The 27092-nt window shown below is 63.8% G+C and overlaps 7 protein-coding genes across 7 annotated transcripts; all 7 read left to right on the top strand.

Annotated features, from left to right (window-relative positions):
- Window positions 1-2051: 2051 nt before the first annotated feature.
- LDBPK_160750 (hypothetical protein, unknown function) lies at window positions 2052-3860 on the top strand (the record flags this gene model as incomplete). Its single annotated transcript, XM_003859714.1, has 1 exon — window positions 2052-3860. One exon carries the CDS (start codon window positions 2052-2054, stop codon window positions 3858-3860), a length of 1809 nt encoding a protein of 602 aa, XP_003859762.1.
- A 759-nt stretch (window positions 3861-4619) lies between these two features.
- LDBPK_160740 (hypothetical protein, conserved) lies at window positions 4620-6842 on the top strand (the record flags this gene model as incomplete). The annotated part of the gene is made up of 1 exon (XM_003859713.1): window positions 4620-6842. One exon carries the CDS (start codon window positions 4620-4622, stop codon window positions 6840-6842), a length of 2223 nt encoding a protein of 740 aa, XP_003859761.1.
- A 1441-nt stretch (window positions 6843-8283) lies between these two features.
- Window positions 8284-13971, top strand: LDBPK_160730 (ubiquitin hydrolase, putative; the record flags this gene model as incomplete). The annotated part of the gene is made up of 1 exon (XM_003859712.1): window positions 8284-13971. One exon carries the CDS (start codon window positions 8284-8286, stop codon window positions 13969-13971), a length of 5688 nt encoding a protein of 1895 aa, XP_003859760.1.
- Window positions 13972-14865: 894 nt separating this feature from the next.
- LDBPK_160720 (hypothetical protein, conserved) lies at window positions 14866-16455 on the top strand (the record flags this gene model as incomplete). Its single annotated transcript, XM_003859711.1, has 1 exon — window positions 14866-16455. One exon carries the CDS (start codon window positions 14866-14868, stop codon window positions 16453-16455), a length of 1590 nt encoding a protein of 529 aa, XP_003859759.1.
- Window positions 16456-17073: 618 nt separating this feature from the next.
- On the top strand, window positions 17074-20103 carry LDBPK_160710 (hypothetical protein, conserved; the record flags this gene model as incomplete). The annotated part of the gene is made up of 1 exon (XM_003859710.1): window positions 17074-20103. One exon carries the CDS (start codon window positions 17074-17076, stop codon window positions 20101-20103), a length of 3030 nt encoding a protein of 1009 aa, XP_003859758.1.
- Window positions 20104-21561: 1458 nt separating this feature from the next.
- Window positions 21562-24108, top strand: LDBPK_160700 (hypothetical protein, conserved; the record flags this gene model as incomplete). Its single annotated transcript, XM_003859709.1, has 1 exon — window positions 21562-24108. One exon carries the CDS (start codon window positions 21562-21564, stop codon window positions 24106-24108), a length of 2547 nt encoding a protein of 848 aa, XP_003859757.1.
- Window positions 24109-24920: 812 nt separating this feature from the next.
- Window positions 24921-26576, top strand: LDBPK_160690 (hypothetical protein, conserved; the record flags this gene model as incomplete). The annotated part of the gene is made up of 1 exon (XM_003859708.1): window positions 24921-26576. The coding sequence occupies one exon, from the start codon at window positions 24921-24923 to the stop codon at window positions 26574-26576; it is 1656 nt and encodes a 551-aa protein (XP_003859756.1).
- Between the last annotated feature and the right edge of the window lie 516 nt (window positions 26577-27092).

Here is a 27092-nt window from a genome sequence, read left to right as displayed (position 1 = left end):
GACGTATCGCTACAGATGTCGGCGGTCAGGTCCTGGCCTGCGTGGCGTCGGAGCAGCCTGCGAGACGGCTGTTGGTGGGTAGAGCTTGAGTCGCGAGGGCCGTGCTCCCTGATGACCGAGTCGGCGCGCTGCTGTGCCGCGTGTGCCCAAGGCTGCTTCGCATCCCGCGATGGGGCCCGTGGCAGGAGGGGCCGGGGGCAGTGTGGCGCTGAGCGCGTGCTGTGCGGCAGAGGGGGTGGGTGGGGCATGGCCTCACGCTGCAGAAAGGGAAACATTGTATCCGTTGTTTTCGTGGGCATAGTCGTGGCCGCTACAGCGTCGTATTCCTCGCCGTGTGCGTGTGCGAGCGATCGAAAGGATCCGGTGTGACGTAGGTGCGTTGCCGTGTCCTTGCCGTCTCTACCACCGCCTGCGCCTCGCTGATCCTGCTCTCCCTATGACCATCTCAGGACGTAGATGTTGTCTGCTGCCCTCCTTCCAGCTTCTTACTCGTCTTGCTCCAAGGCACACCGATGCTTTCTTTCGACTTTTTTTCTGTTGCTCAGTATATGAACAGTGGGGGCGGGTGGGGGCAGCGTTGCTGGGCACGACAGGCATGCTGGCGCAAAAGAAAAGGGCTTGAGGCGGGGGAGGGGGCATACCGCTGAGCGCCGCCACGTCTGCGTGTGCGTGTGTGCGCGGGTACACACACCACTCGCCTCAACCCCTCCTCCCATCCCATACATTCTCTATTATGCATAGTTGGTTCTCGTTGGCTTCACTGTCCCTTCGCCATCTGCGCATGTGCGGCGGACGGAGGGGGGAGGAGGGCAGTGAGCCCTTTTTTCATCTGGTGATCACACGCTATATATACATCTTCAGGCGCCCGCCCGCCCGCCCGCACGCTGAAAGTACTCATCTTTCTTTTCTCCTCGCTCTCCCGCGTGCTCGGTCGATGGGCCGGCCGGCAGATACATCACCACTGCCACACGAGGAAGGGAAATGGTAGGCGCGAGAGCATGAAAACCGGCATGCAAGCTCGGAGGAGAGGAGGGAGGGAGGGAGGGAGGGGGTACTGATGATGGTGGCGCGAGGGGGACAAGGTGAGGGTGCCGAGTGCAGCAACGGAGGAACACGCATGAAAAATGTCCACTTCCCCTCCTCCTCCCTCCTTAAAGAGGTGGAGATGTCTGGGCGCTGGGGCGAGCGCGCACTGAGCGCACAGGGCAACAGAAGACAACAACGGTGCGCACATCGAGAGAGACACACGCAGAAAAAGGGCGATACGCCCACGTCCGTGCGACTATCCCTCTGCCCTTCGCTCCTTTCTGTATCTCATGTGGGCCACAGCGGTGCAGCGATGCGCGCGCAACATGTGCAGAGCATCACCGCTGCTGCGACTACCAAGTACGCCTTCAGCTGTGGGTGTCGCGTGTCTCCTCTTCCCCATCTCTTGCAATCAATCGGCTCTCTTTTTTCGCCATTGCCACCCACCCGCATCGTGTGGCTCACTCTCTTGATCACGTCGCTTGTCTTCCTGCGGGGCCCTCGCCCTTGTTTGCGTCGTTGGCCATCAGCGCACCGCTTGCTAGAGATCTACATCGACACGTGCACAGAGGAAGGGCACCAAAGAGGGAGGGGAGGAGTTGGTGACGCAACACCAGTAAGCTGCCCTGCCGCTGCAGTACGGTGACTTCATGCACGTAGACACGGAGAGAGACACGCACTACGGACAGCATCTCTTACACCCCCCACCTTTCTACACGGGTACGCGACCCTGGCAGGACTCATCGCCATCGTTGAGCCCAGCGCTCTTCTTCACGCTTTCTTTACTTTTTCCTTCGTCTTACGGGGCTTTGATTGCCTGGTCAAATTTCCGGCGTCACGGGGCCCTCGCACCTGTTCCCTGGCAGCGGTGGCGCGAAGGGAGGTAGGGCAGCGGGTAAAGGGGTGGATAGAGAGGGCAAACGCACGCACGCACGCACACACACACACACACACACACACACACACACGAGTGACGGCGTCAGCAGCTCCCTAGCCACTTCACCATCGCTGCCGAGAGGACTATCATGTTCCGTGGCCACTGGATCGTGGCCGACATGGACGGCACCCTCACCCCCACGCCGACCCGAGCACATGGCAAGTACCTGACCCTGTCGTACTGTATGCAGACCGGACTGGGCTACGGTGCTCGCTACAAGAGCTGCCTGCCGTGGCTTCGGCTCTTTCTAGAGTGTGGTGGAACCCTCTGCGTCGTGTCCACGGCTGGCAAACGCATGTGGTCGCAGCTGTACCCGGATCTAGCGCCAGCGCTATTTCGGTTGGGGGCCGCCGCCGCCGCTGCCGGTGCGACTGCGGCTGATGGTAATGGCGCTCCACCCGGCCCCTCTCCGCCCATCGACTCTTCGGATGCTCCTGGTACCCTGTACCTATGCGGCTTCACAGGAGCGGCGCTATTTCGAAGCCGTCCATGGGAGGCTGTGTGGTCTGACATGGACCGGCTGCACCCCCACTGGCGCGTGCCCTCCGCGCCCCACCCTTCGCCCTTTGATGAGGGCGCTGGGCTGTGCAACGGCGAGACTGCTGTGGCCGCGGCCATGGTGCCGCCCGCCGGAGTGGCACTGGAGGAGTGGAGAGAGTACCGCGAGCAAGGCGCCGCTCCAGATGCTGCAGGCTCGCAGGCCGCGGCGAACAGCGCAGTCAGTAGGCTAGCGACGATGGACGCTGCGGCGTGCATGCTTGCCAGAGATGAGGGCCGCCAAGCTCTCGTCCGCTTCTTTGAGCACGCCTCGCACGTCTGCGGCCACGATGCGGCTCGCGCTAAGGACTTCTTCGCTGCCTGCCTGAGCACGAAGTATCACAGCGTCTTTGCGGACCTTCTACAGCAACTCTTGGCCGAGGTGCACGTGACGGCTCCTCATGGCGGCGATGACACATCCGGCTCTGACGCGGGCACGCCTCATGTCTGCTTTGCGGCGTCGAACGTGCTCAGTCCCGCTGCCCTCGCTCAGCACGGCTTCTTTCTCCAGGAAACCGGCGACGCGCTGGTGGACGCGCAGCCTGTACCAAGAGCAGACGGCACAGTGGCTGACGGCGCCGCCGTCGCGCAGGTGGTTGTGATGGGCATTCCCATGCAGTTCTTTGACCAAGTCTTTCCCGCGGTGGGCTCTTCATCATCGGATAATCCCTCAGCAACTTCTCGGAGCTGGCACTGCTGCCCCCGGTGCGCCGCGGCAGGCGCGGGGGCCCGCCAACGCCTCGAGGCTGCTGGGCTAGAGCTGAAGAGCCAGCCAAACAGCGTGTGCCTACATCGCTATGGCGTAGACAAGGCCACGTGCGTGCGATGGTTGCTGGCACAGCATGAGCAGCATCAGCTGATGTTTGAGCTCTCTCAAGCGCTTGCCTTCGGCGATATGCCGGAATCGGTCGACGCCCCTCTGACAGCCTTTCCCCCTATGCAGTTTATCTCCCTCTCACCCAAAGACGGCGCTGCGGCGCGTCTGGCCGACATCGAGCGCGCTGCTGTTGCCGGCTCGACTTCGGCAGACAGCACTGGGGGCGGGGTGGTGCGGCAGCAGCAGCAGCACCAGCAGCCGCGCTGCCTCAGTGACAGCGCGCAGAACATGTTTCACGTGGGAGGCGAGGAGGAGGGCACAGCACTCTTTTTGGAAGAGCTGCTGGGGGGCTGCACGAGCGAGCAGCAGCAGCTGCAGGTGCGGCGGCGCAGGGCAGCGTCGTCATCGAACGATGCTGCAGATGCGACGTGTGTGGTTAACTGGTTCACTGCCGATCGCGTGGCCGCCTGTGCGACCCGTGCGCGACGTCGAATGGAGGAGGAGCTCCTTCAGCGGCAGCAACGCAGCACCGCAAGCACCTAGAAGAACACCCGCTCTACCTTTCGAGAGGTGACGTGTGCGCGCCTGCTCCCCAACGAGGCACGTTTTGTGCGCGTGTCTCTCTCTCTTTCTCAATGCCTGCTTCTCTTGTTGACGCCGTAGGGTGCCTCTCACGGCTGTTGCGTGTAGGGGGGAATGCCCTGCAGAAAACCTGCAGAGGCCGCTGCTGTGCCGCGCATGTCCCACCCTCTCTCCCCGCTTCCTCGCGTTCTGTAGGTCGACGAACGTGCCTCTCCTGCGAGAGGCGCGTGGCATACACGGCGGCGCCCTTCCTGTGAGCAAGAGCAAGGGGAAGGGGGAGGTGGGGAAGCAGCGCATTGCCGTCTGTCTCTTCCGAGGTGTGTGTGTGTGTGTGTGGGTGGGTGGGTGGGTGGAGTGCGACAGTGTGGGCACCTGAGCGGACGCTAACACACCACTGACGCACAAGATGGGTAGCACTCCTTACACAACATCTCTCTCCGTTACCTCCTCGCCCTTCCCTTCATTCGTTTTCCTTTCTTCCGTTGTGTCGACAAGTGCCTCCGCCGGTGCCGCTTCACCTCTCTGGCGCCCACCCGCCACCTCTTCGCGCGTGCCCGTGTCTCCCTGTGCTTGGCTGCACGGTGAAGGGAGTTGCATCCGTGTCTCCGCTCGCTGTCGCAGCCTGCCTTTCCTTTTTCACCTTTGATGCCCAGTCGTTGCGCGCGCACACACACAGACACGGACGCCTACACATACGCACACCGGAACAACGACAGTGGCATGCTCAGACAGCGACTCCATCGTGCTCGAGCCACGCACCGCGCCCGCAGCCATGACGTTTGCGAGACGCATGGCCTCGCTGCGTTGTTCAGGCGCACCTGTGCTGCGCGCCCTTGCGGTGGCCTCAGCGCGGTGGTGCTTGCGTGTTGCTATGCATCAACAGCGACCTCATCTACTGCGACGTCACCACCACCGCCATACGAGACGACGTCCATGCCGAAGTCGTCGCCGTCGCAACCACCGGCCACGGCACGGCCACCACGCGTCCCACCTCCGCCTCCACTGTCTCTCCTGTCGTGGGCGGTGGACGGCTCAGGCCATACCCATCACCGTTGCAGGCGCCGCCTGTCTATGGAGGAGCGCATTCCACTCGTGTGCGAGACGATCCGGGCCGCTGCGTCCGACGTGGTCGCTCTTCAAGACTCCACCCCAGAACTCGCGGAGGCGCTCATCAACGGTCCTGACGAGGGCATCGTAGCGAAGCCACCAAGGCCGGCACCGGAAAGGCGTTTTCGCATATACTGCGCCGATCTCGCACGCGATTTGCAACATCAGCGACCAAGCAGCGCTTCGCCGACTTCATCAGCGTCAGCTGCACCAGTAGCACCTGTAACCACCGAGGCACCACTGAATGCAGACTGCCATGAGCAGCAGCCACCAACCACGGACGCCCCTGCACATGCCGCAAGCTCCCTGACGCTCCCACCCGCCTCTTCGCCCTCGTGCCGCTACCGTCTTGTCGGCCGTGCTCGCAACGGCCGCTGCGGCGAAGTGCAGCTGTTCATCAAGGAGGGCTCTGTCTGGGACGCTCAGCTGCTTCCTGGCATGGGTGCCGGCCTCACGGTGGAGCTGCGCAGCCGCACCTCTGCCACGCTGCCCCCGCACACTTCGAAGGGCGATGCCTCCACCTCGGACATCGCCTCATCTGAGACGAGCAACCAAACGAGCTCGGCAGCGAGGCAGGGCGGCGCAGACCCAGTCGGCAGCGAGGCTGACTCGCCGTGCCACCGCTGCGTTCTCACTACTCTGGACCTCTCTTACCGCGGCAAGAGTCTCGGCACGAACACAGAGGGTCTGCTAGCCGACGCTGCGGTCAGCGCCGAGGGTAGTCCTTTTACGCTGCAGACGCAACGGTCATCGTCTCTGTCTGCCGCCAAGCGACACGGACGGGCCCCAGGTCAGCTGGATGCACACCGTGCCATGGCGCTTGACTGGGTGTATCACCATGTGCGGCCCGACGTGCTGGTCGGCAACCTCTTTACCGGCGCACGCGAGCACGTCCCTGGCTTCGAGGACACGTGGGTGCGGGCAGGGTCGCCGGCGGGACAGGAGCGGACAACAAACACGTGCGCGCGGCACCGCGTTGATCACGCGACGAACTACTTCTACTTTCAGCCCTCTCGCAACGTAGCATCATCGGAGGCGATTCAGAGGCTCATGCGCATGGATGAGGCCGCGGCGACGGTCAGAAGGCCGCTGCCGCCGCCTCCACCTCAGCCCCCAACAACCGATGGCGCTCTGAGGAGTGCGGCTGCCGCAGGGACGACGAGCGGCAAAACCACGGAGACGACAAGCACCACCATTGTTGCAGTAGCCGCGGACGCTCCGATCGGCACACCGATCCCGCTCACCGCCTCTAGGGACAGTGCGACGGGTTCGTGGCAACTGCGCTCTTCTTCTGCATGCGGAGGCGGATTTTTTGAGGGCGCTGAACACCGTGATGGCAGCGTGGCGGCTTCTTCAGCGGCGGAGTGCCGTCGCGCGGCAGAGGACGGTCATGATGACGTTTGCACGTCGGGCGACATCACTGTGGGCATGCCGGAGGTCGCGGGGCGGTTCCAGCGCTGTCTGCTGCGCCGCTGGGTGCGCCGTGGCCCGGCCTCGCGAAGCGGACACCTCTCCGCTCACCCTTTCCTCCGGCAGTATCGCCACTGTCGAGTAGTGGTACTGCGACCCACAGTGGAGGTGGAGCTGTCGGCGGCCGAGCAGGCATGGCATACACGGTACATCACAGCTCAGTACAACACGCAGAAGTCCGCCATGCTGACGCCGTCTGCGACTGCCGAGGGCGAGCCGGGAGAGGGTGCAGCAGCAGCTGTCGCTGCGTCCCAGGCAACACGAGTTGGGGAGGGGTCGTTCTCGTCACCGCGACAGGCTCGGGTGAGCTCTCGCGTGCGCTGCTCCGTGTCGGACCAGTACCCACTACTCACCCTACTGGCGTGAGCGAGTCGCCGCGCCGCGGTTGGTGATGCTCTTGCGTCGTTGTGGAGTGTGGAGCGTGGTGGTTGCTCTCTTCTAAAAGGAAAAACGGCAGCCCGGCCTGCTCCGCGCAGCGCTGGGGGACGCCCACGACCCCCGCTGGCGACACAGCGTACGCATCAGCATGTGGCGTCGCTTCGAAAAGGAGTCTCCTTGTCCTGACCGGCTGACCCTCGCGCTCTCTGTCCAAGTCCGTTCCGTACGCGGAGGGAGTCGCAGTCGATGCGACAGGGGAAGACGAAACGGGTGCCACACTTTCGCACGGCCGTGAGTTCCTCTTTCTACATGAACGTCCACAGACACAGGAGGACTTGATGCGCGGCACGCTGAAAACACAACAGAAGAGGTATCGTGCGCTGGAGTCCTACGTACCTGTTGGGGGTGGAGGCGCAGGAGAGCTTGTTGCGTGCACGTGCACGAGCATGCCTGCTGTGGAGGCGGCGCTCTGTACCTACGCTTCTTCTGCAATGTTCTCTGTCTCTCCGCCCTGCATTGTGTCACTCGTGCGCTTGATGTCGTCGCCCTCCTGACTCCACCGCCGTCCCTCTTTCTCTCGCACATTCTGTTTGTGCGGTTTCAGTCGCCATCTCGCCCGCAACACGACTCTCCTCCTGCCCCCTCCCTGCCTGGCTGCATCAGACCGAAGGGGAGAGAAGGTGGTCGGCACACAGACACAAGCAGTGGAAGACATTACCTTGGAAAGATTGTTTTCTGGTTGTTGCTTATCGCCGTCTGTGCGTCGTCCGTAGCGCGACACGTCATCCTCTCCCTTCCTTACAGCCTCTTGCCGACAGAGACGGAAAACGTAGTTGCGGCACCCCCCCCCCTCCCCCATCTTCCCTCCCTTGTGTTCATCGACAGCGCGCGAGGGGGGGGGGGCTGATAAGAGCCTACGAGTAGCTTAATCCAAGCATCCCCCAGCACACAATTCTGCACTCGACGAGCACACGCATGCACGGCCGTAGACGCTTGCTTATTCGGATCCCAACTTTAGCCACCGCGAAGAAAGAAGAACTGAAGGTGTCATTGGTGGCGGCGACCCAGTGGCTCTCCTCCCCTCGCTCTCTACACCTCCCACAACCGCCATCGGCCCTGTGAGATGTGGCACACGAATTCGATGAACCGTTCGCTTTACTCTCTCTGTCGTCTCCCCCCCCTCTCTCGTTGGTCTCACGCGTTGGAGCGCGTAGGTGTCGCTGCTGCTTTCTCGTCCCTTTCCTTTCGTGATTGGTGGCCGCTGCTCTGGTTGCTGTAGCGCTCTTCCCTGACGGCCCCACCCCCTTTCTTCCTTCTCCATCGCCCTCGCGCTTGTCGTCTTGCCTTCTTGCCGCCTCTCTCGTCCCCGTCTTCCTCCGTACCTGCACCTCTGATTGTCTCCGTGATTGCCCCACAGCGCATCGCACTCATGAGCGCTTGCGTGACCGGGACGGCGCCCGCTGCTCAGCTAGGTGTGGGGGATCTCTGGGCGTCGGAGGTGCTCGAGGGATGTGCGCGTGCTCACTACACCCCCCGGCAGGAGCTGCTGGGGATTCTGGCTCCACCGCCACGCTCTACGGCCGCCGGTGCCACTCCCATCGCGTCGGCTGTCAAGGCATCGGGAGCAACAGTGGAGGGTGGTCGTACGCTGATCGATGTGGATGCCGTGCAGAGTATGGATGGATACTCCCATGCTGCCTCTCCGAACTCCATCGGGGAGGCAGTGGCTAATCAGCCGTCTCTGAAACCCATGGAGCGCAGCGCGCTCTCCGAAGAGATGCAGGCACTGCGCGCGGTCCTGTCACCTGCACTGATACGCAAGGCGTACCGCTTGAACACGCCATGCATGACGAAGCACACAACCAAGAATGAGCGTCTGCTGAACTGCACGGCGTCGCCGCGGTGCATGGCTGGGCTCCAGCTGCTCGGCAGCGACGCTGCCACGCGCGAGGACTGCTTGAAGGCGTTAATGGGGAACGGCCCGTACGTGGTGCCGCTTCCCGCGGTGAAGGGCAGCGGCGTAACGGCGGCGAATGCCGACGCCGCGTCGTCATCCTCCGCCTCGACGGGGCGCGAACGGGGCGGAGCGCGAGCCACGAAGAGCACTCGCGAAGACTTAGCAGAGACAGCAGGAAGCGCGACTGCTGCCGGCGACGCCACCGAGATCACCGTCATGAGTGACCCGGCTTTCCCTTGCCTGTGGCGTGGAGTGCGCAACTTGATGAACACGTGCTACTTCAGCGCCGTGTTACAGCTCATCTTCAGCATTGCCCGGGTGCGCCACGCAATCCTTAACGACGACGCCGCAGCGCACGACCATTACTGCGTGGAGATCAGAGAGGCGCAGGGAGGCACCGGTGTTAACCAGCTGGCCGAGTCGGGGCTCAAGGAGCTCTTTGCATTAATGGCCTTCAGCCGCGAAGGGGCCGGCGCGGACCCGAAGTCGTTCGCCACGTACCTTTCCCTTGACGTGAAGGTGCAGCAGGACGCGCAGGAGTTTTTCACCTTGCTGCTGGACTGGCTGCGGTGCCATTGCGGCCCAACGGTGAAGGCTGCCGTCACCAGCACCTTCTCCGGAACGCTGCTGTACGACCGGCAGTGTGGATCTTGCGGCCGGTCCTCCAAGCGAGCGGAGCCGTTCCTGTATCTCTCGCTGCCTGTTTGCCCCACCCTGGAGGACTCCCTGTCGGAGTTCTCGAAGCCGGAGGCGGTGGACGGCTTCATGTGCGAGCAGTGCGGCCACACGGCGGTGGCTACGTCGCTACAGTATATGCGGACGCTGCCTGACGTGCTCGTGATCCACTGGAACCGCTTCGAGTTTGACCTGCAGTCCCTGCAGCGACACAAGGTGACCACCACCACCTCCTTTCCTCTTCAGCTGGACATGGCGACGTACATGCGCCAGTGGCACGAGCAGAAGCGGAACATCACGTCTAGAGCCGCCGGTGGTGAGAGCGTGGCGCCAGAGGAGAGCGAGGACCACCACTTATACGAGCTGCGCGGTGTTGTGAACCACCTCGGCGACACTGCCGTATCAGGCCACTACACCTACCACGGCAAGGTCTCCGGCGCCTCGGCGGAGCCGGGCAGCAGCGGTGGTAGCAGAGGCAGCTCGTGGCTGAACTTTAACGACGCAGAGGTGTCGAAGCTGAACCGCTACCAAGGGCAGCGCGGCGCGTCGCCAGACGCTTACCTGCTCGTGTACCACCGCATCGCCACATCGTGTTCATCTCCACGCTCTACGTCGGTGTCGGCGCCGCCCAGCACGGGCAAGCCACCGCAGCTGCAGCCCGTCGCCGCCGTTCCGTCCACCAGCGCCACCCCCACCCCTGCGGAGTACCCTGTGTACTTGCGCCAGTACGTTGATCGCGTGAATGATGACTGCCTCACCAAGCGCCACGACTGGATGGAGCAGCGCGCGCAGGCAGCGGCGCTCTTCGACTTGTGGGCCACCGCCGCGAAGGCTGTGTTTGAGAGTGCCACGAACGCCTCGAGTGCCCCGGCATGGATATCGACCACGACGACGGCCACACCGTCGCTTTACGTGCTCCCCACCCGCTGGCTGCAGCATTTCGGCCGCTTCTTCTTGCCTGCCTACGTGGACGCGGCGGCGCTCGGCAGCGGTGCCGAGTCGAAGCTGAAGCGCAGCAAGAGGGACTTGGACGCCGTCTCAGGCCCTGCGGGCGACAGTGCCAACTCTGCGCTTGCGAGCGGTGCTGCTGGTGTTGACGGGAAGCCCATTGTTGTCGGGCCCGAGGAGGGCGCCTCGGGCAGTGGCGCTAGCGCCGCGGTTGAGGGGACCGTGGTGACTGCCACGGTCGGCCCCCTCCGCCACGGCCACATGCAGACTGCTGAAGAGGTTCGTCAGCAGGTGCGCCAGTATTCGCTGATGCAAGCGCTGCCCTCGGTAACCTGTGCGCACGGCTGTGTGCTGCCGTGGGCATCTTACAAGGTGGTATCGGCATCCGCGTACGAAAAGCTGAGCCGTTTTCTCGCTGTCTGCGGCTCGCCCTTGACAGTGGCGGCGAACGGCGACAGACCTGCATCGCCCTCCACACCGGAGGCGCCGATGACGGCCCGCTTGCGTGAGTCGATGGCTGGCGGCGGCGCCGCCTGCGGCACTCAGTCGTGTTGCACCCTCATGGAAGCCAACCTGTGCCCGCTCTGTGTCGCGGCCATGGCCGCCGGCGTGCAGGCGCTCGCGTCGCGCACGACGGAGGACGAGGAGGCGGAGATCATCCTCACCCGCGCCTGGGAAGAGGCGGAGCGGCGGAAGAGGCACGCTGCAGGCGAGGAAGGAGACGAGGGCGACAGCGGTGCTGGGCCCGGAGCCGTCACGCCAACTGCACTTACACAGAGCACGCAGCAGCAGGAGGCTGAGGAGAAGAGGGAGGATGGGCAGCAGCAGCGCGTGCTCGTCAGCAAGACCGTCGTTGAGGCGTGGGCTTCGTTCTACACGAGCCAGCTTGGCTGGGGACGCGTGCGGCAGGCCGAAGGCTACACGGGTGTGCTGGTTATGCGTGAGGCACGTGTGGCGCCGCCGCCGTTGCCGGCGACGCCGGCGTCGACGTCGTCCATGGTAGCAGCGGTGACCGCCCCCGCCTCTTCCGCCTCTTCTTCGGCGTCTCCTGCGGTGCCCGAGACTGTCTCGACGTCTCTAGCGAAAGCTGACCACCCGTTCAGCCTGGCCGCCCTTGACGTGGACCGCGGCGACTTGAACCTGTCGGCGCAGCTGCTATGCCCGCACGGTGCCCTGCGCCCTGGCCAGAGCGCCGTGGCTATCCCAGACTCCTTGCGACGCTACTGGGTGCACCGCTTTGTGGAGGTGCTCACGATGGCGCATCGCTCTGGTGTCCTGCGCACGTCGAACCCGCACTGGAGCGTGAACGAGGATGACGTGGAACACTTCTTTCTTCCGCTCATCCCTGCCTCGGAAACGAGCACGACGTGTCAGGAATGCATGCAGTCAAGCGTGCAGCACCTGACCTCGCGCCACCAGCAGCGCATGAAGAGGATGGAGGAGCGCAAGCGCTACCCGTCGCTGTGGCTTGCCGGAGCCATGACCTGTCCCTCTGGGGTCGCGCAGCTGCTGCTCGCTACCGGGGCGGAGAACGAGGAGCAGCTGCTCGCTGCCCAGCACCCGAATCGGCTCTTCTTCAAGCAACACGGCGAGCGCGAGTACCGTGAGTACGTGAAGAAGTGGGCAGAGGCGCACCAGCAGCGAGTAGCCCACCAGTCAAGCGAGGTGCAGCGACTGCGCACAGCACTGATGAAGAAGCGGCAGCACGACGCCGCCTGGAATGCGCGCGTGACGATGCGGCGCAGTGGGGGCGGCCGTAGTGGTGGCCGGGGTGCAAGCGCAACGAACGTCCCTTCCTCGCCTGTGGCTCCGGCGCCGTCAGAAACGGCAACTGCAGCAGCGGCACCGCCAGAGCCGCAGACGCTTGAGGGACGCTTGTATTACGCTGAGGAGGCGCTGGAGAAAATGACGGCGCAGACGGTGCCAGACTGCACCGTCACGTATGGCTGTGTGCCGACGTGGTGGGTGGCGCGGTGGTACGCGGCGATGCAGAGCGAGGACAACAAGTCTGACACCAGCAAAGGCGGCGATGATGCGGACGGCGAGCCTTTACTGGTACTGCCGCGAATCTCCTTCGAAAAGTTCAAGTGCGCGCACTCTGAGAGCCTGCTGGAGGTGTCGTGGCTGAACCCTTCCGATGGCTTCTGGCAAGGGGCGCGGGCGAAGCGGGCCGAGTTGCTCTGGAACGGTGTGCGGGTGGAGCGGGCCGGTGCGCCGACTCCGACGTCACCGCCGACGGGCCCCACTGAGGCGGAGTACCGCAGTCAGTGCTGGCTACCGCCCATGGTGATATTGCCGATGGATGAGTATGTTGCGTTGTTGGCGCAGTACGGTGAGCCGGGCATGCTGGAGCGTGTGGCGTCGCGGGCTGGCGGCGTCGCGGGCACGTCCACTGCTGGGGCGGCAGTGGGGGGTGCTGAGCCTCGTGCGGAGGTGACGGACGTGGACGCGGAGGCGGCGGAGGATGGGGCCTCGGCAGAGGCAGCGAAGACGCCGACGGATCTCTCTGCAGCCGCGGCAGGTGACTGCACGGTCGCGTCCCTGTCGACGCCGTCGCCACCCGCGGCGACGCCGGTGCCGAAGTCTCGTGCGCAGACTGTTCCCGTGGCGGCCGCCGTCATTCAGGTGCGCTTTCACAATGGTGCGCGCCAACTGTGGCCCTCTACCTGTGCGCAGTGCTGCGCGGCAATGCTCGCCAAATTTGACGCCCAGTGCGAGTCCTTCGTGAATGGCTCGTTGAGGCTGAACATACATGTGAAGAAAAGCCGCAAGAACTACTACGACGCGGTGAGCGTGCTGACCTCGGCCGCGGTGCAGCACACTGGCAGCAGCGCTGCGAAGAGTGTGGAAGGTGGCAGCAACACCACCGCCACTGACGCCGACGTGATCCCTGCGGGGATTCACTATTACACTACACTCAGACAGCTTAAGATCTATATAAGTGCTCACCTGCGCGAGAAGCACGGATACCTGGTGCCCGCCGAGGTGCTGCAGATTGGGCGAGGAAAGAACAAGCCCTTGAAGCGGTGCTCGACGCCACCACACGCTGTGGAGGAGTCGGGCCATCACACTCGCGGCACCGCTCCAACCTCCGCCACTGCGGCGGAGGTTGCGCAGCTCGACGAAGCCACGCTTCAGGAGCTGGGCATCCGCGACGGCGAGACGCTCTCGGTGCAGTCGGTCGACATCATCGCGCAGACGTGCGCTACAACGGCGGCGATCGACGAGGAGTGGGAGGCGATTCCACCAGAGCTGCTGCAAGCCGGCGCTTGCGGTGACGCATCTGCTGCGTCCGTCGTCCGCGAGCACACGGTGGCTTTCCGTGAGACGCGACTCCAGGGCAGCCACGGCGGGTCCATAATGGCAGCATCCCCCGCTGTCACCGCGGCTGCTGCCGGTGTCGTTGCTGCGGGACCTACCGTCGGCGCCGCAATCGCCATGGAGGAGCAGGGCTTGCCATGTCCTGTGTGCACCTTTCTTAATGCACCTGATATGGTGGTGTGTGAGATGTGCGAGGCCCCGCTACCGAGTACGTAGAGGCCCCGAGGTGCACAGAGCAACAGCAGCCGAGGGAGCCTGGGGCCTGCAGGAAGCGTCGTGAGGGAGCGGCACGGTGCGTGCGTCTGCTGTGAGGTGGATTCCACGCCTGCGGCTACCGCAGCAGTAACGGGGCCGAAATCCTCAGAGCAGCAACGAGAAAGTGATTGCGCGATGCAGAGCAACGTGCGCAAACAGACCGAGAGATCATACCAACTTCGTGGTGGGCACGAGCCACGCAGTTTCTCGCGCCCCTCTCCATCTCCCATTTTCGCTCTCGTCCTTCACTCATTCACCTACGTGGGCAGAGATGGCGTGAGCGTGCGTAGGCGTGCGCCACTTTAGCTGAGCATGTGACCTCGGCGGCTGTGTTGGTGGAAACCCGCCACGCCTCAGTGGGAGGCACTCGTCTTTGATGGCCACCACCAACACCAGTGAAGGCGACGTAGGTGAGGCGAAAACACACGTATCTTGCGTACACTCGCTTCATCAACTCCCCCCTCTTGACTTGGGCCCTTTTGCTTTGCGTGATGTGTACTGCTTGTGTTGTCTTGGGCTGTTGCGCTGCGCGCATGCCTGCTCAGGCGGTGACAGCTTTCACAAAAGACTTCCTGCCCTCTGCTGCGGGGCGCTTGCTTCCCACACCGTCTTTGGCGACGGTGCAACGACGCTGTCGCTGCGCCAGCTCACCATAATACACACACACACACACACACACACATCTATCGCGTAGCAAGCCTTGGGCAACCCGGCGAACGGCGAGACGCTAGACGGCGCATCACGCACCCACCAGCACACTCATAGTCTGCGAGTCGTCGAATTCGGCCGCTCCTCCTCCCCCGACTCCGCATGCGTTCCCAGCGGCTGCCGCAACGCACACGCAAATAAAAAAAAATGGAATCACCGTCGTGCGCATCCGCGCCGATCGCAGTCGATGCCCAAGACGTTGTGGTGCTGCCTGCGGTGGCGCAGGCGCGGACGTGGCTCTCTCTGTACGGCACTTGCTGCACAGAAGAAGAGGTGGAGATGCATCCGGTGGTGCTCTCTCGTGTCCTGCAGGCGGTGGAGCCGGTGCAAAGCCGCCCTCGGCTTTCATCAGGGAGCGACTGCGCCCTCGCCACCACGACTACGAAACATGCGTGCCGTAGCGGCGAGGGGGATGCCGAGGCGGCGACCGCGAGGCCATCGCTGACGGCGCCGCATGAAGACGATGGCAGTAAGAGGAGCAAAGGCGAGGTTGGACTGTCAATCGATTTTGGTGGTCTCTGGATGCCCTTGTCGGAGTGGATCGCGACCCTGCGAAGTTTGGTGGCTGCCGTGCCGCTGCACAGTCTATCGCTGCGCGACACCGCTCTTGGCGACGCTGGGCTGCGCTGCCTTTGCGGACAAGTGTCCGCCGCTTCCGTAAAGCCAGCAGCCCTAGAGGCAGCTAGCAGATGCGAAGGCGGTGGCTCTCATCTACCGGCGTTGTCGACACTGGCCGTCCCGCCGTCGTACCCGCCCACCATTCCTGGATTGTGGGCAGCGAGCACGCTGCGGCTACTAGACCTCAGCGGCGCGGCGCTCACGGACGGCGGGCCTCTGGCGTCGCTGCTCGCATCATGCCCACAGCTGCACTCCCTCAACTTATCGGACAACCGTTTGGGCTCACGTGACGCTGGACTTGCGCTGCTCTGCGCCGCGCTGCAGTTGCATCCTTCGCTGGAGGTGCTGAACTTGCGTCGCAACTGCATCAGCGGCAGCCGCAACGGGCCAGCGATAGCCGCTCTTGCCGAGCTCATTGTCGCACGGTCTGTAGATGCACCGCGCGCTCTCTCGAGGGCGTGCGGTCGCGCATCGGCGCTCTGTAGACAACAAACATCAGAAGCCGCGACCGTGGCTGCACAGCCGCTGCGGCGACTCGACCTCTCCCACAACCTACTGGGCACCTACTTTCTTTTCTCAGACGCGATGATGACTCACCGCACGGAGGCGGGACGTTCGAATGCGGCTCCAGAGTACGATATGGCATCTTCGGCTTTCCGCCACGTCGGCTTCCACGAGGCTGTAGCGTCGTTCCCTCTTGTCACGGCACTTTACCTGAACAACACGCTGATAGAGCTGAACTTGCGCAACAACGGCTTGCCGATTGCCTTGCTGGAGTACGTGGAGGCGAAGCTGCACGTCAACCAGCGCACCACAGGCGGCGGCGTCGACTTCTCGCACACCGCGTCCGCTGAGATCGTCGCGTCGAGCACTGTGCGACAGGTGCTCATTCACCGGCTGCGCTGCACTCTTGAACACATCCTTGCTGGGACGGCGAACGCATCGGGGGTGGTGGGGGCCACACATACTGAACCAGGGGACACTCCGCCAACCGAGGTCCCCGCAGCAAGCCAGTCCTCTGTACTTCCTGTAGCGGAGCGCCGATGGACCACCGGCGAGGTGTCGGAGCTCGTGCAGCGCCTTGTCCGCAATGTCGCAACTGACCTCTCCTTGTTCTGAACACGGTTCACCCTTCGATGCCTACGAAGTGTGGGACAGCGAGGGGGCTCGCCCCTCGCACACACTCCAGTGCACACACCTGCACACGGATAGATAGATGAATAGCAAGGGCATTCACGCATGTCCGCCACCACCCTGCTTTCCGCTGCAGCGTATCCCGTGTGCGCAGTCGAAGGAGGCGGACGACCGAGAAGTGACTGCATCCTTCGCGCGCATTGCTGCCTGCCCACGGAAGCTTTTCATTGCCTCTTCGGCTTCCTTTACTAGCGACCGCACCCACGGGGACGGAGCTCCGATGTGGCATGCGAGAGTACGTGCTGTGCCCTCTCTCGTGTCCCTCAACCCTCTCGCTCGCCCGCCCCGGCACTGTTGCCCGTCCCGTCCCACCTCACTGCGCACAGCGCCTGAGAGAGGTATTCTTGTGTGTGCGTGCCAGATGCGTGAACCTTTGCTCCATGCATGACCTGCTTCATCATCCATGCTCACCGCGCCTCCCCCACCCCTCCCTTCCCTCCTATGTCTCCTGCTAACCTTTTCTGTGTGTGCCTGTGCGTGCATGTGCATATGCATGTGTGTGTGTGTGTGTATCCTACCTTTTTCTTCCTGTCCTCCGTCACCATGCAGTCGCGGCAATACTGCAGGAAACCACAGCCTCCACCCCAACCGCCTCGGTGCTCCTCCGCTGGCGCTGGTTTGCCGAAGTCTGCCGCGTATGCGGCTTTCACATCGTCGTCGTTGCCCAGTGCTGCCCTAACACCACAGCATCTCCATCCCTCGGCGAGGATGCAGCCTCTTGGCATCCCCCGCCAGGGCGGCGCGCCTGCTGCATCAGCTCTTACGCCGCCGCCGGCTGTCGCTCCGTCCCTTTCTCTGCCACCGGACACCACCGTGCTCTCTGTCCACTCGGCCGCCTCTGGCAACATCTCCCGTATCGGTGTTCGCGACGTTGCTGAACTCGTACGCCACCTTGCCGAGTCCCGCTACATGACCCGGCAACTGCAGCAGCGCGTCCATCAGATGGAGTCCTTCTCCTCCATGAAAACCGCAGCAACAGGCGACTCCGTCGTGAGCGGCGTTCCCACGCAGCAAGGCACCACAGCCGCATCGCAGGCGGCTGGCGAACGCCTTGCCACGAGTGGTGAGGCCGATGCCGCCGCCGCAGTTGAGCAGGCGACACCTCTTCATCACCCCAATCAAAGGATGGCGACGAGCGAGAGGCGGCAGCGCACCGCCAACGCGCGAGGTGGGGAGTGGACGCGCACGGCAGCCCGCGCCTCCGCAAAGGCGGCAAATAGGACGAGGCGGGTCTTTGCAGCCTTTCCTCGGTCTCGGTCGCGCGACTCCCTCTCTCCTCGCTCTCCACACCGCTGCCCCTCGACAACGCCGTCGGCGCCCGCCACAGCATCGACCACCGCATCTGCAACCACCAGCAGCCTGCCGTCCACCAGTCCAGCCAGCTCCATCGCCGAGCTGCCAGCGCGTTGTGCGTCTCGTTCTCCGTCATCGCGGTGTGCGTCGAACGGGGCCTGCTCGACCACACCCCCGAGACACCGGCGGCGCCGAGCATCACGAAGACCGTATGGGTCTCGCCGAACACACTCGGCACTAGAGAGGCCAAGACAGCGGCCGCACTCTTCGGCCCCCGCCAACTGTCGCGACACCGCCGCAGATTTGCCGCGTAAGCCGGAGATGCAGCGCCGCAGAGGCAGTGCCGAGCGCCGCCGAACACAGAGTCGCTCGCGGATGCGCCGCTATCACAGCGCGCGCAGCAGCCACGATATCACGTTGACGGCAGAGAGAGGAGATGGAGATGCATGTGCCGCAGCGCACGCTGCGTCCATTTCTCTGGCCTGCCACTGCCCACGCTCCTCAGCGACCGAGTCGAGGCGACATCGCCGCGCTAAAAGCACTGCCACACAGGCAAGACACCGCGTCTCCTTTTCCAGTTTGCCGCCTCCGCCAGCCGCGTTGCCTGCGCTGGACCAGATGCGGGGTGCATCATCGAAGAAGGTAAAGGCGCTTGTTTGGCAGAGGCGCTACTACGATTTACTGGACCGGTACACGGACGAGACGACGCGGCGGGATGCCGATCTGGCCGATATCCACGAGATGATCGAGTACATTAGCTGGGAGCAAGACCGATCTCGGCATTGCCATCGTCAGCGGCACCACGCGCAGACCGTGGAGGGTGATGCAGGTGGCGGAGAGCGTCAGTTGTCACGAGTTGATGCAACACCGCGTGGCAGCGCGCGAGGTTCCGCGGATGCACCTCATGCCGCAAGCGACGAACACGCTGTAGCGACACCACAGGCGGTCGCTCACACCACCAACAACGGTACCATGCGCACCAAGGCCGATGACGGCGGCCCCGGCGGTAGTGCTACCGTGAGTGATGCGGTGGCCCCTGTACACGACTCTCTGGAGTGCATCGAAGCGCTGCGTTGTGAGGCGGACGCGTGGCGACAGCGTTGCCTTGCCCTCCTCCAACAGCAGCAGAAGCTGCAACAGCCACAACAGCGGCTAGAAGGAGAGGTGACGTGGGCCAGAGACACGTCCGTCGCGCCACTGCCACCGCGGCCTTCGTCGGTGGCGGCAGGGCGGTCACCGCTGACACTCGGCACTGGGTCCACCTCACGTCAGGTAGAGCTGCTGATGAGCACGCATACGTCCACCACGGCGGACGAAGGAGCAGGTGTCACACCTGGGGGTGGGCACGGTGAGTGTGAAGGGGATGCCTGCACTGCAGCAGCGCATCTCACTGAGAATGCTGTGCACGGCAGGGCGTCACCTCCAGCGCTGCCAAGCTACCCCACAACGCCAGCGTCTATGGTTGCGCAGACACCGCAGTGCGCATCACCAAGTGCCACCCCAGCAGCAGCGGCAGGAGATGCTTCTTCACCGGGCCTCCAGCTGTACCATCCGTACGCCCCGCCACGCCTGGCTACCAGCTCGCACGTCTCCTCGGTAGGGGCGGCGAACTTCGATTCACGCTTTCCGACGCCACCGCTGCCGTCGCATGCCCGACAACCAGTGCAGCCCGCAGGCGGCGCGCCGTCGCCGCCAACGGGCTTTTCCAGCCCTATGGCTTCTCCCTTGCACACCGCGCCAGCGAAGCCACCTCTATTTGTGGGTGTGCCTGGGTACCAGCCGCTGAGCACACGCCATGACTCGCGTGCCGCCTGGCCGAGTCAGGCTTTTCCAGCCTCACTCCCGTCAGGTAAAGCTCCGCCATACGGCACCAGCGCCGACTACACTTTTCCTGCCGCTGCTTCAGCCTTCCATGGTGCGCCGTCCTTCGACGCGAGCGACGCCTCCGCGTGGAGAGGCGTGACGAGAGGTGGGGCGCCGCAGGGCCGCGGATATGCAGCCAGCAGCGCGTCCCCGTGGTCGATCGATGCGACTCTTGAGCACCAGCGTCACAGCAACTTGCCAGCTTCCTCCCCCACCGCCGTGCCCGAGGCGCTCACGCCGTACCCGCACGCTTCCTCCCTCCTCCACGTGCCTCCTCCTTCTTTGTCCATGGCTGCAGAGCTTGTGTGCGCGCGCGAGCAACTGGAGCGCGATATTCGCCGACATGACCAGCTGCTGGCTGCGATTGGAAAGCTGCAGAAGACGGCTGCCGAGCACGCCACGCGACGCGGGCTCTAAAGGCACCTCAAGACGGAGGGAGCAGGCAACGCGGTTAGGGCGGGTGAGGGACGCGTGCGGAGCGTCCGCCTCCTTTTTCGACTCCTGATCGTGCCCCCTTGTTCTCTCCTCTCCGGTGAAGTGTTGACGACTGCAGCGCGATCGACGCCACATGCATCGTTCACACGCGTATCCTCTGCCTGCGCACACGCTGCCGGGGCGGGGAGGGGTGTCCTCCTCTTCCTCCTTTTTTCCCGTCCACCACACCGGCGTGCGTCTCTCTCCCTTTCTCTATGCGAGAGAACATGCCCATCACGGACGTTAAGGCAAGTGAGATTGTGAGTGGTGGTGATGAGGGATGAAGAAGAGGCGACAGCTGACGTTGATCAAGGCACAGAGAATGCTCTCTCCCCACTTCGGTGGATGACGACGCCTGGGGTGCAATGGGCGGCCTGCTCGAGGCAGCGCACGCTCTACCGCCAAGTCGACCAGGAGCCAAGGAAAGAGAAACTGAGGATCACCGAACACGGCACCCTCTACGGATGCCCACTGCCGCCTCCATCACATGACGCACTCTCGCTCTCCAGCTTTTCTGACCCGTTGCGCTGCGGAGGGAGTGCTAGGCGCCAAGGATCGTGGGCGAGGCATTCGTCACCTGCTGACCCACCCGCCCACCCACGGTCTCCTCGCATCTGCTCATGCTCTGTGCACTGCGACACAGGGAGGGACGCGCGCTCGCTCATCCCTGTGCAAAGAAGAGGTCCGCGCCTGTCTCTGCGTATGGGTGCTCGTGCCATGCGCTCCATCTCTCTCACATTCCCTCCGCACTTGCCACTCCACCGCCTTTTCATCGCCGTCTTTGCGGGCTTATCGGCGTGCGCATGCGATCGCGTTTTGTGCCGTGTTCGCGTGCCGCGCGTATCCGCCGTGGGCGCGGGTGAATCCGCTCATTCGTCAACACGAACACACGCGTGTGGCCATGCGCTGCTCTGGTGTGCGTTCCAGAACGTCACCTTGTGCGGACGCCAACGATGAGAATAGCAGGAGAACATCCACACTCACGCACACATACAGGCAAGCAAAGGCCAGTGGCGGTTTTGTAAGCGAGTTGCCTCATCCAACGTTCACGGAACACGCCCCCCCCTCTCCCCCAAGTACGCCTCCGTCTCTCTCTCTCTCTGCTGGTGTGCGTGCGTCCGTGACCTCGAGACACGTGCGCTTCGAGCCGCCGGCCTCTACGCGCCATCACAGGCACCTCAGGTGTACTCGTACCCACGTGCGCATCAGCTCTAGCACGCACATCCATCATAGATAGTTTACACTCCCTTCAGTTGAGGTTAAATCGGCACAAGGCACGTACGCAGACGTGTAGGTGTATACGCACATCCCCTCCCCTCCCTAACCATCTCGTGCCCTTCCTCCTTCCGTAGCTTCTCTCTGCCGCCTTACAACAGCAGGGAAAGGTGTGCCGGCCGAGCAATGGAGGGACTTAAGAGGCAGGTTGAGCTGCTGTACGCAGCGCTACAGCCACTGGATGTGGATCACAGCTGCCATCGCCATGAACAGCCAACAACCCTTCCCGACGAGGCGGTGTCGGAACTGCAGGTAGCGCTTGCCCGCGCAACGGCGCTGGCTCACTGGGCCACCGCTGTGCAACGAGAGCAGTTGCTGCAGCAACGTCCGAGTGGCGGCAGTGGCGCACCAAGTCTGCAGTGTGGTGCCTCAGCTCAACAGCAGACGCTTGGCAGCGTCGCTGAACTGTTTAAGGTGTCTATCGCTGACATCCGCCAGTGGAACCCGCAACTACCGTTCGCGCTTCGCGAGGACGACGTGCTGCCGCCCGATACGTACCTCAAGGTGCGACCTGCGGCGCCCCCGGTCTCGCCGCCGCGACCGTCGTCGACGTCGACGCCGGCGTCGCGCTTAAGGCTAGTTGCCGGCTCTACAGGGTCGTCGGGAGTCGCGGTGAGCGGCCATACCTCGGCGAAGACGCAGGGGACTGACGCAGGGCATGGCCACGGCGTTGCAGCTCGCCGGCACAACTCCGCAGCCAGTAGCACTCGGAGCAGTTGCTCGAGCAGGACTGCTGGTGGTGCAGGCACCTCCATCACTGGAGTCTGCAGCGGCGTCTTTCCCTGTGGCAGCGAAGGCGGCGCGAGCCAAGGGCGATACAGCGCCTGGACTGCGGACAGCGGACGTGGCTCGAGCCGGTCTCCTCAAGTTCCGGAGCTGTCGATGCCAAACAGTTGCGCCAACGCCGCTCCGCCCTCCTGCGCCCCGGAACCAGTCATGATGTCGGTGTGCAGCAACTCATGCTCCCCGCCAGACAGGTACTATCTGATCGACTTGAAGGAGGACGTGATGGAGTCGTCACCAACTCCGAAGAGCGATGCGAGTGCGAACGGCAAGGCCCGCTGCAGCTGCAGCGCCCCCAAAGACTCTACTCCGTCACCGCCTGTGCCTTCCCTAGCGCCGCCCCCGCTGTTCCCGGGTGCGGCCACTTTGCCAGCAGCAGCGGCCGCGGGGGCGACGCCGTGGCACGACAGCTTTCCTCGGCAAGACTTCATTGATGACGGCAGCTCCGTCACCAGTGTACAAGAGCTCTGCACGCGTGGCCACTCCCGTTTCTCTCCTTGCAGCCCAATCGGGGGGATGCCGACGGTCTCTGCTGTCACGTCGAAAGGGCGCCACTCTGACATCGGTCCGATGGCGCCGCCTGGCGCGAGCTCCACAGCTTCCCAGATTAGACCGCCCTCGTCCCTGGCAGATGGTGAGAGTGATGGGAGGGAGCCGAGAAGGCGCACTGCCGGGTCTGCTGCAGCAGTGTCTGCAGTGCCGCCTCGGGAGGCGAAGGGAGGAGCACGGGCGTTGGCGCTGCCATCGCCGGCGCGGGAGACAAGCGCATCGCTCTCGGCCGTCTCGCCGCCCTCTTCGCTCGGGGCGGATGGACGGAGCAACAGCGCCCACAGCCGCATGCGCGCCGGCGGCGCGGCGGGGGAGGGAGAGCTGTGTGGCGCAGAGGTGCCCCGGCACCAGTGGCTCTCACCAATGCAGCATCGCCAGCGAGCATCGGCGTTGTCACCGTCCCTCGCTGCCCCGTCGGACACTTCGTCGTGCTCGCCGGTGGCGAAGGAACAGTGCCCATCAGCCACCACAGCATCGAAGGCCGCGGTGAACAGTGGCGACATCCACAGTCCGAGTGACTTCCTGACCCCCGTTCAGCACCGAGGCTGTCGTGGCCCGCAGCGCACGGCTGACAAAGCCTTTTCGAGCACCGGCCGCTCCGACATGGAGGGCAGCCCTGCCAGCGCCTCGTGCTCCTTCCCTGGAGGCCACTCGGGGATCGAGGCTGAGGCGAGTGAGTCACCAAGGAGCGACACAGAAGACTACATGGAGGACGAGGAGGAGAGGACCCCCTCTATGCGTCCGCCGGCCATGCTAGGATGTCACGTCAGCAGTCCCCCACCGAACCTCAGCCGCTTCCAGCAGAGCGCCTGCGCCGGAGCTCGCCTCTCCACCGCTCCGCCTCGCCTCTTCACGGCTCCGCCTCGCCGCGCAGTCGAGTCCTCACAGCAGCTGCGGCAGAAGCCAGGAGTTGAGATGGACGCATCGCCGTCCCCGCCGTCGCTGGCTGCTCCGTCTATTCTGGAGCCGCCACAGCAACGGCTGCAGGAGTGGAGTGAGTTGGACGACCCCCTCGAGGGGTCGCAGCTGGCGGGCGGGGAGGACTACGACACGCTCGAGGGCATCGCCGCAGCGTACAACCTAACGGTCTCCACTATCATCGAGTGGAACCCGTACCTGAAGAAGTACCGGCCAAGTGAGCCGCTCCCGCCAGACCTGCCCATTGTCCTGCCCATGTCGAGCGAGGACGAGGAAGATGGCGAGGAGACGAACAACTTCGTGCGCGAGGCGGACTCTGAGCTGCTGCGGAGGCCGCGACCCAGGCTTGGGAATCACACGCCGGGCGGATACTCCCCGTCCGGCGCTTTAGACAATTCGCCAACACCGCTGCGACCGCTGTAAGAGGCCCTGCGAACACCGCGCTTGTGCCCCTTCGGCCCCTGTTCCTTTACATCTTTTCTGTGCATCGTAGCGGCGCTGTCGACGGCAGCCCCGTCGGCGGCGGCCGGTGATGGGCGCTGTTTGGCTTGCACGCTTTTCTTCTCCATAAAGGAACGAGTGATACTGCGGGAGGCTGATGGATGGGCATTGCCGTCGTAAGAGATCTGAGGGAGGGGAGAGGGGTGAAGAGAGGAGATTCAGGTGTGTGCGCGTGTGCGTGTGCCCTGTCGGGGAAGGAGGAGGGTGTGAGTGGGACGAGCTTGGGAGACGGTGCCGCCGAGCGACGGACGGGGGAAGGAAGACAAGAACGCACATACCCTGCCTGCCTCCCTCAGCGTTCGTCTCTTGCTCCTCTCTCTCACACTGGTGCTGGGGGCCGCCGCTGCTGCTGGCGGATGCGTTCCGCTATGCTTTTCCCCTCCTTCCCTCCTCCTCCGCGGATCGGGAACGTGCGCGGGGCTCGTTTGTGTCTGCCCCACCGTGGCGGCCTTCTCTCTCATCTCTCCTTCTTTTCGCTTCGTCTCTCTCGTCTTGGGTGTCGCACGCATCATCGCAGCAAAGAAACTCGCGGATCGCCGGTGTGATCGCTTCCTGCTTACCCCCGCATCACACGCACATCACCACCGCCACACGCGCGCTCACCCACGCCCTTATTAGAAGGGCCGCCGCCTCATCCCTTCTCTCTCTCTCCCTGTACCTCCCTGTGCATCCCTCCTACCTTTCGCTCAACCTCCTCCTCACTGGCTCAGAGACAGCACGGCGCCACCTTCACCATGTCCCTCGCACTCCTCCCCATGATCCTGCGCAAGGACGACTCGCTCGTCCTTGCTGTGTACAACGAGAAGGCGGCGAGTCTTACGGAGCTCAACGGCGAGGCGAACCGCTACACCGGCGACTACCGTGAGTGTGAGGTTGCCTTCAACCCGGCGCGGCCCACCTGCTTCGCCCACGCGACAACCACCACGCTGACGTACACGGAGGTGATCGAGGACACCGCCGCGGCCGAGGACGACGCGTGCCGGTTCAGCTTTAAGACGCTCTTCACCGTCTCCATGCCCCACGTCGCGGTGAGCCTGGCCTTCTCGCCGAAGGGCACGTACCTCGTCACGTACGCGATGATGGATCAGAAGCGTACCCCCGACGGCAACCTGAGCGTCTTTGAGACCGCCAAAGGCAGGCTGCTTCGTCGCGGCATGCAGGCCCGCTGGCCGGCCATGATCTGGACGGCAGACGAGGCATACGTGGTACGGCCGGTGCAGGGTTGCATGCATGCCATGAACGGCGACCTCTCCTCCACGGCGTCGTCCTCGGTGCTGTTGGAAGGCACCAACGAGGACAACAGCGAGCAGCAGTCGGATGCCGATCATGATGGTGCAGCTGCCGTCAACGGGACACTGAGCAAGGTGGACCTGATGCTGGCCCAGGACAAGGAGATCGAGTACGCGACAGCGCCAGCTGAGGGCCGCCCGATGCTTGCACTCTTCAAGCCATTCTACAAGCAGCGCCAGGCCACGTTCTGTGTCTATCGCCTTCCGCAGCTCCGTGAAGGCCCGCTGTACCAGGTGAACTTCGGCCGCGCCGAGGCAGCCAGCCTCTTCTGGAGCCCGTCCGGCAACTACGTGGCGCTCCTCGTAAAGTCCGAGCGGGACCCGAGCGGGAAGAGCTACTACGGCACCGTGCAGCTGCACATCATCGACGTCATGAACCGCAGCATCACGGACGTCAAGCTGAAGGGTGAGGGCGAGACAGTGCACGACTGCCAGTGGTCGCCCACATTGGATGAGCTGCTGGTCATTCACGGCAAGATGCCACGCAACAAGTGCACTCTGTTTAACAAGAACGGTGTGGCGCAGATGACCTTCGGAGACGCGCCGCGTAACATGGCCGCGTGGGCTCCCAACGGTGCTCAGTTCGTCCTTGGCGGCAGCGGCAACCTCGCTGGTGACTACCAGTTCTACGTCCGTCCTCAGATGGCGCAGGTGGCAGGCGCCGGTGCTGGTTCCAACGCCACCGTTCCTGTAGCTTCGTCGGCAGCTTGCACCGGCGAGTTCAACGAGAAGTGCAGCTTTCAGAACTGGGCCCCCGACAGCTACAACTTTCTATGCTCCACCGTCTTCACACGGCTTCGGATGGACAATAAGATCGTCGTGACGAAGCTGAATGGGGCGCGGGTGCTGACGTGTAAATATCCGGTGCTGTACGGGGCGCACTGGGTGGCGATGCACGCTCCCGACGAGTACCCGGCTCGTGCAGCCTCGCCGCGTGCTGCAGGGGAGGAGATGCCGAAGCCGCAGGCGTACCGACCACCAGGAGGCACATCTCGTGCGGCAGCGCTGCTCCGTCGCGATCCGGAGGCCGCTCAGAAGACGAAGCCCACCGGCCCTGTTGGGGCGACGGTCGTGGCGCAGAAGAAGAAGCGACGGCACTAAGCAAGGCTGACGTAAACCATGTGTGCGACACCGCCAGCGGTGTTTGCACCGTGTAAAGCGAATCCATGCATGCACAGGGTGTGTCTACCCCTGAGCAAGCGACATCGCAGCGTGAGGATCGGCGAGCGGTGACTGACCCTGCTTCCCTGCTCGTCTCTTTGCTCGCTCACACGACGGAGCGGAAAGGGGTGGAGGAGGTGGAGGGACAGGCGTGTACTGCTGCGCTTGGGCCGCGCCTCCTCTCCTCCACCGGTCGACCTTCTCTCACGTCGTCCCTCTGTTTCTCTCTTCCGCCTCTCCATCTTCCGATGCCTCCGGCTCAGAGGCGGGGCGAGCTGCGAGAGGGGAGGAGGGGGGAGGGGGAGCGGAGCGATGCGAGGAAGAGCGCGCGAGAGACGTCAACCACGGCCGCAATCCTACGTAAGACAACGAAGGAAACATATAAAGGATGACAACGGAGACGGATGGGGGGGTGAGGGGAGGGAGGGGCAGCCTCTGAGAGATGATGCGCCTCTC

The sequence above is a fragment of the Leishmania donovani genome, chromosome 16 (assembly GCF_000227135.1).
Source record: "Leishmania donovani BPK282A1 complete genome, chromosome 16".
Taxonomy (NCBI): domain Eukaryota; phylum Euglenozoa; class Kinetoplastea; order Trypanosomatida; family Trypanosomatidae; genus Leishmania; species Leishmania donovani.
Note: the sequence above shows the minus strand (reverse complement) of the source record. Positions and strands in the feature narration are given on the sequence as shown.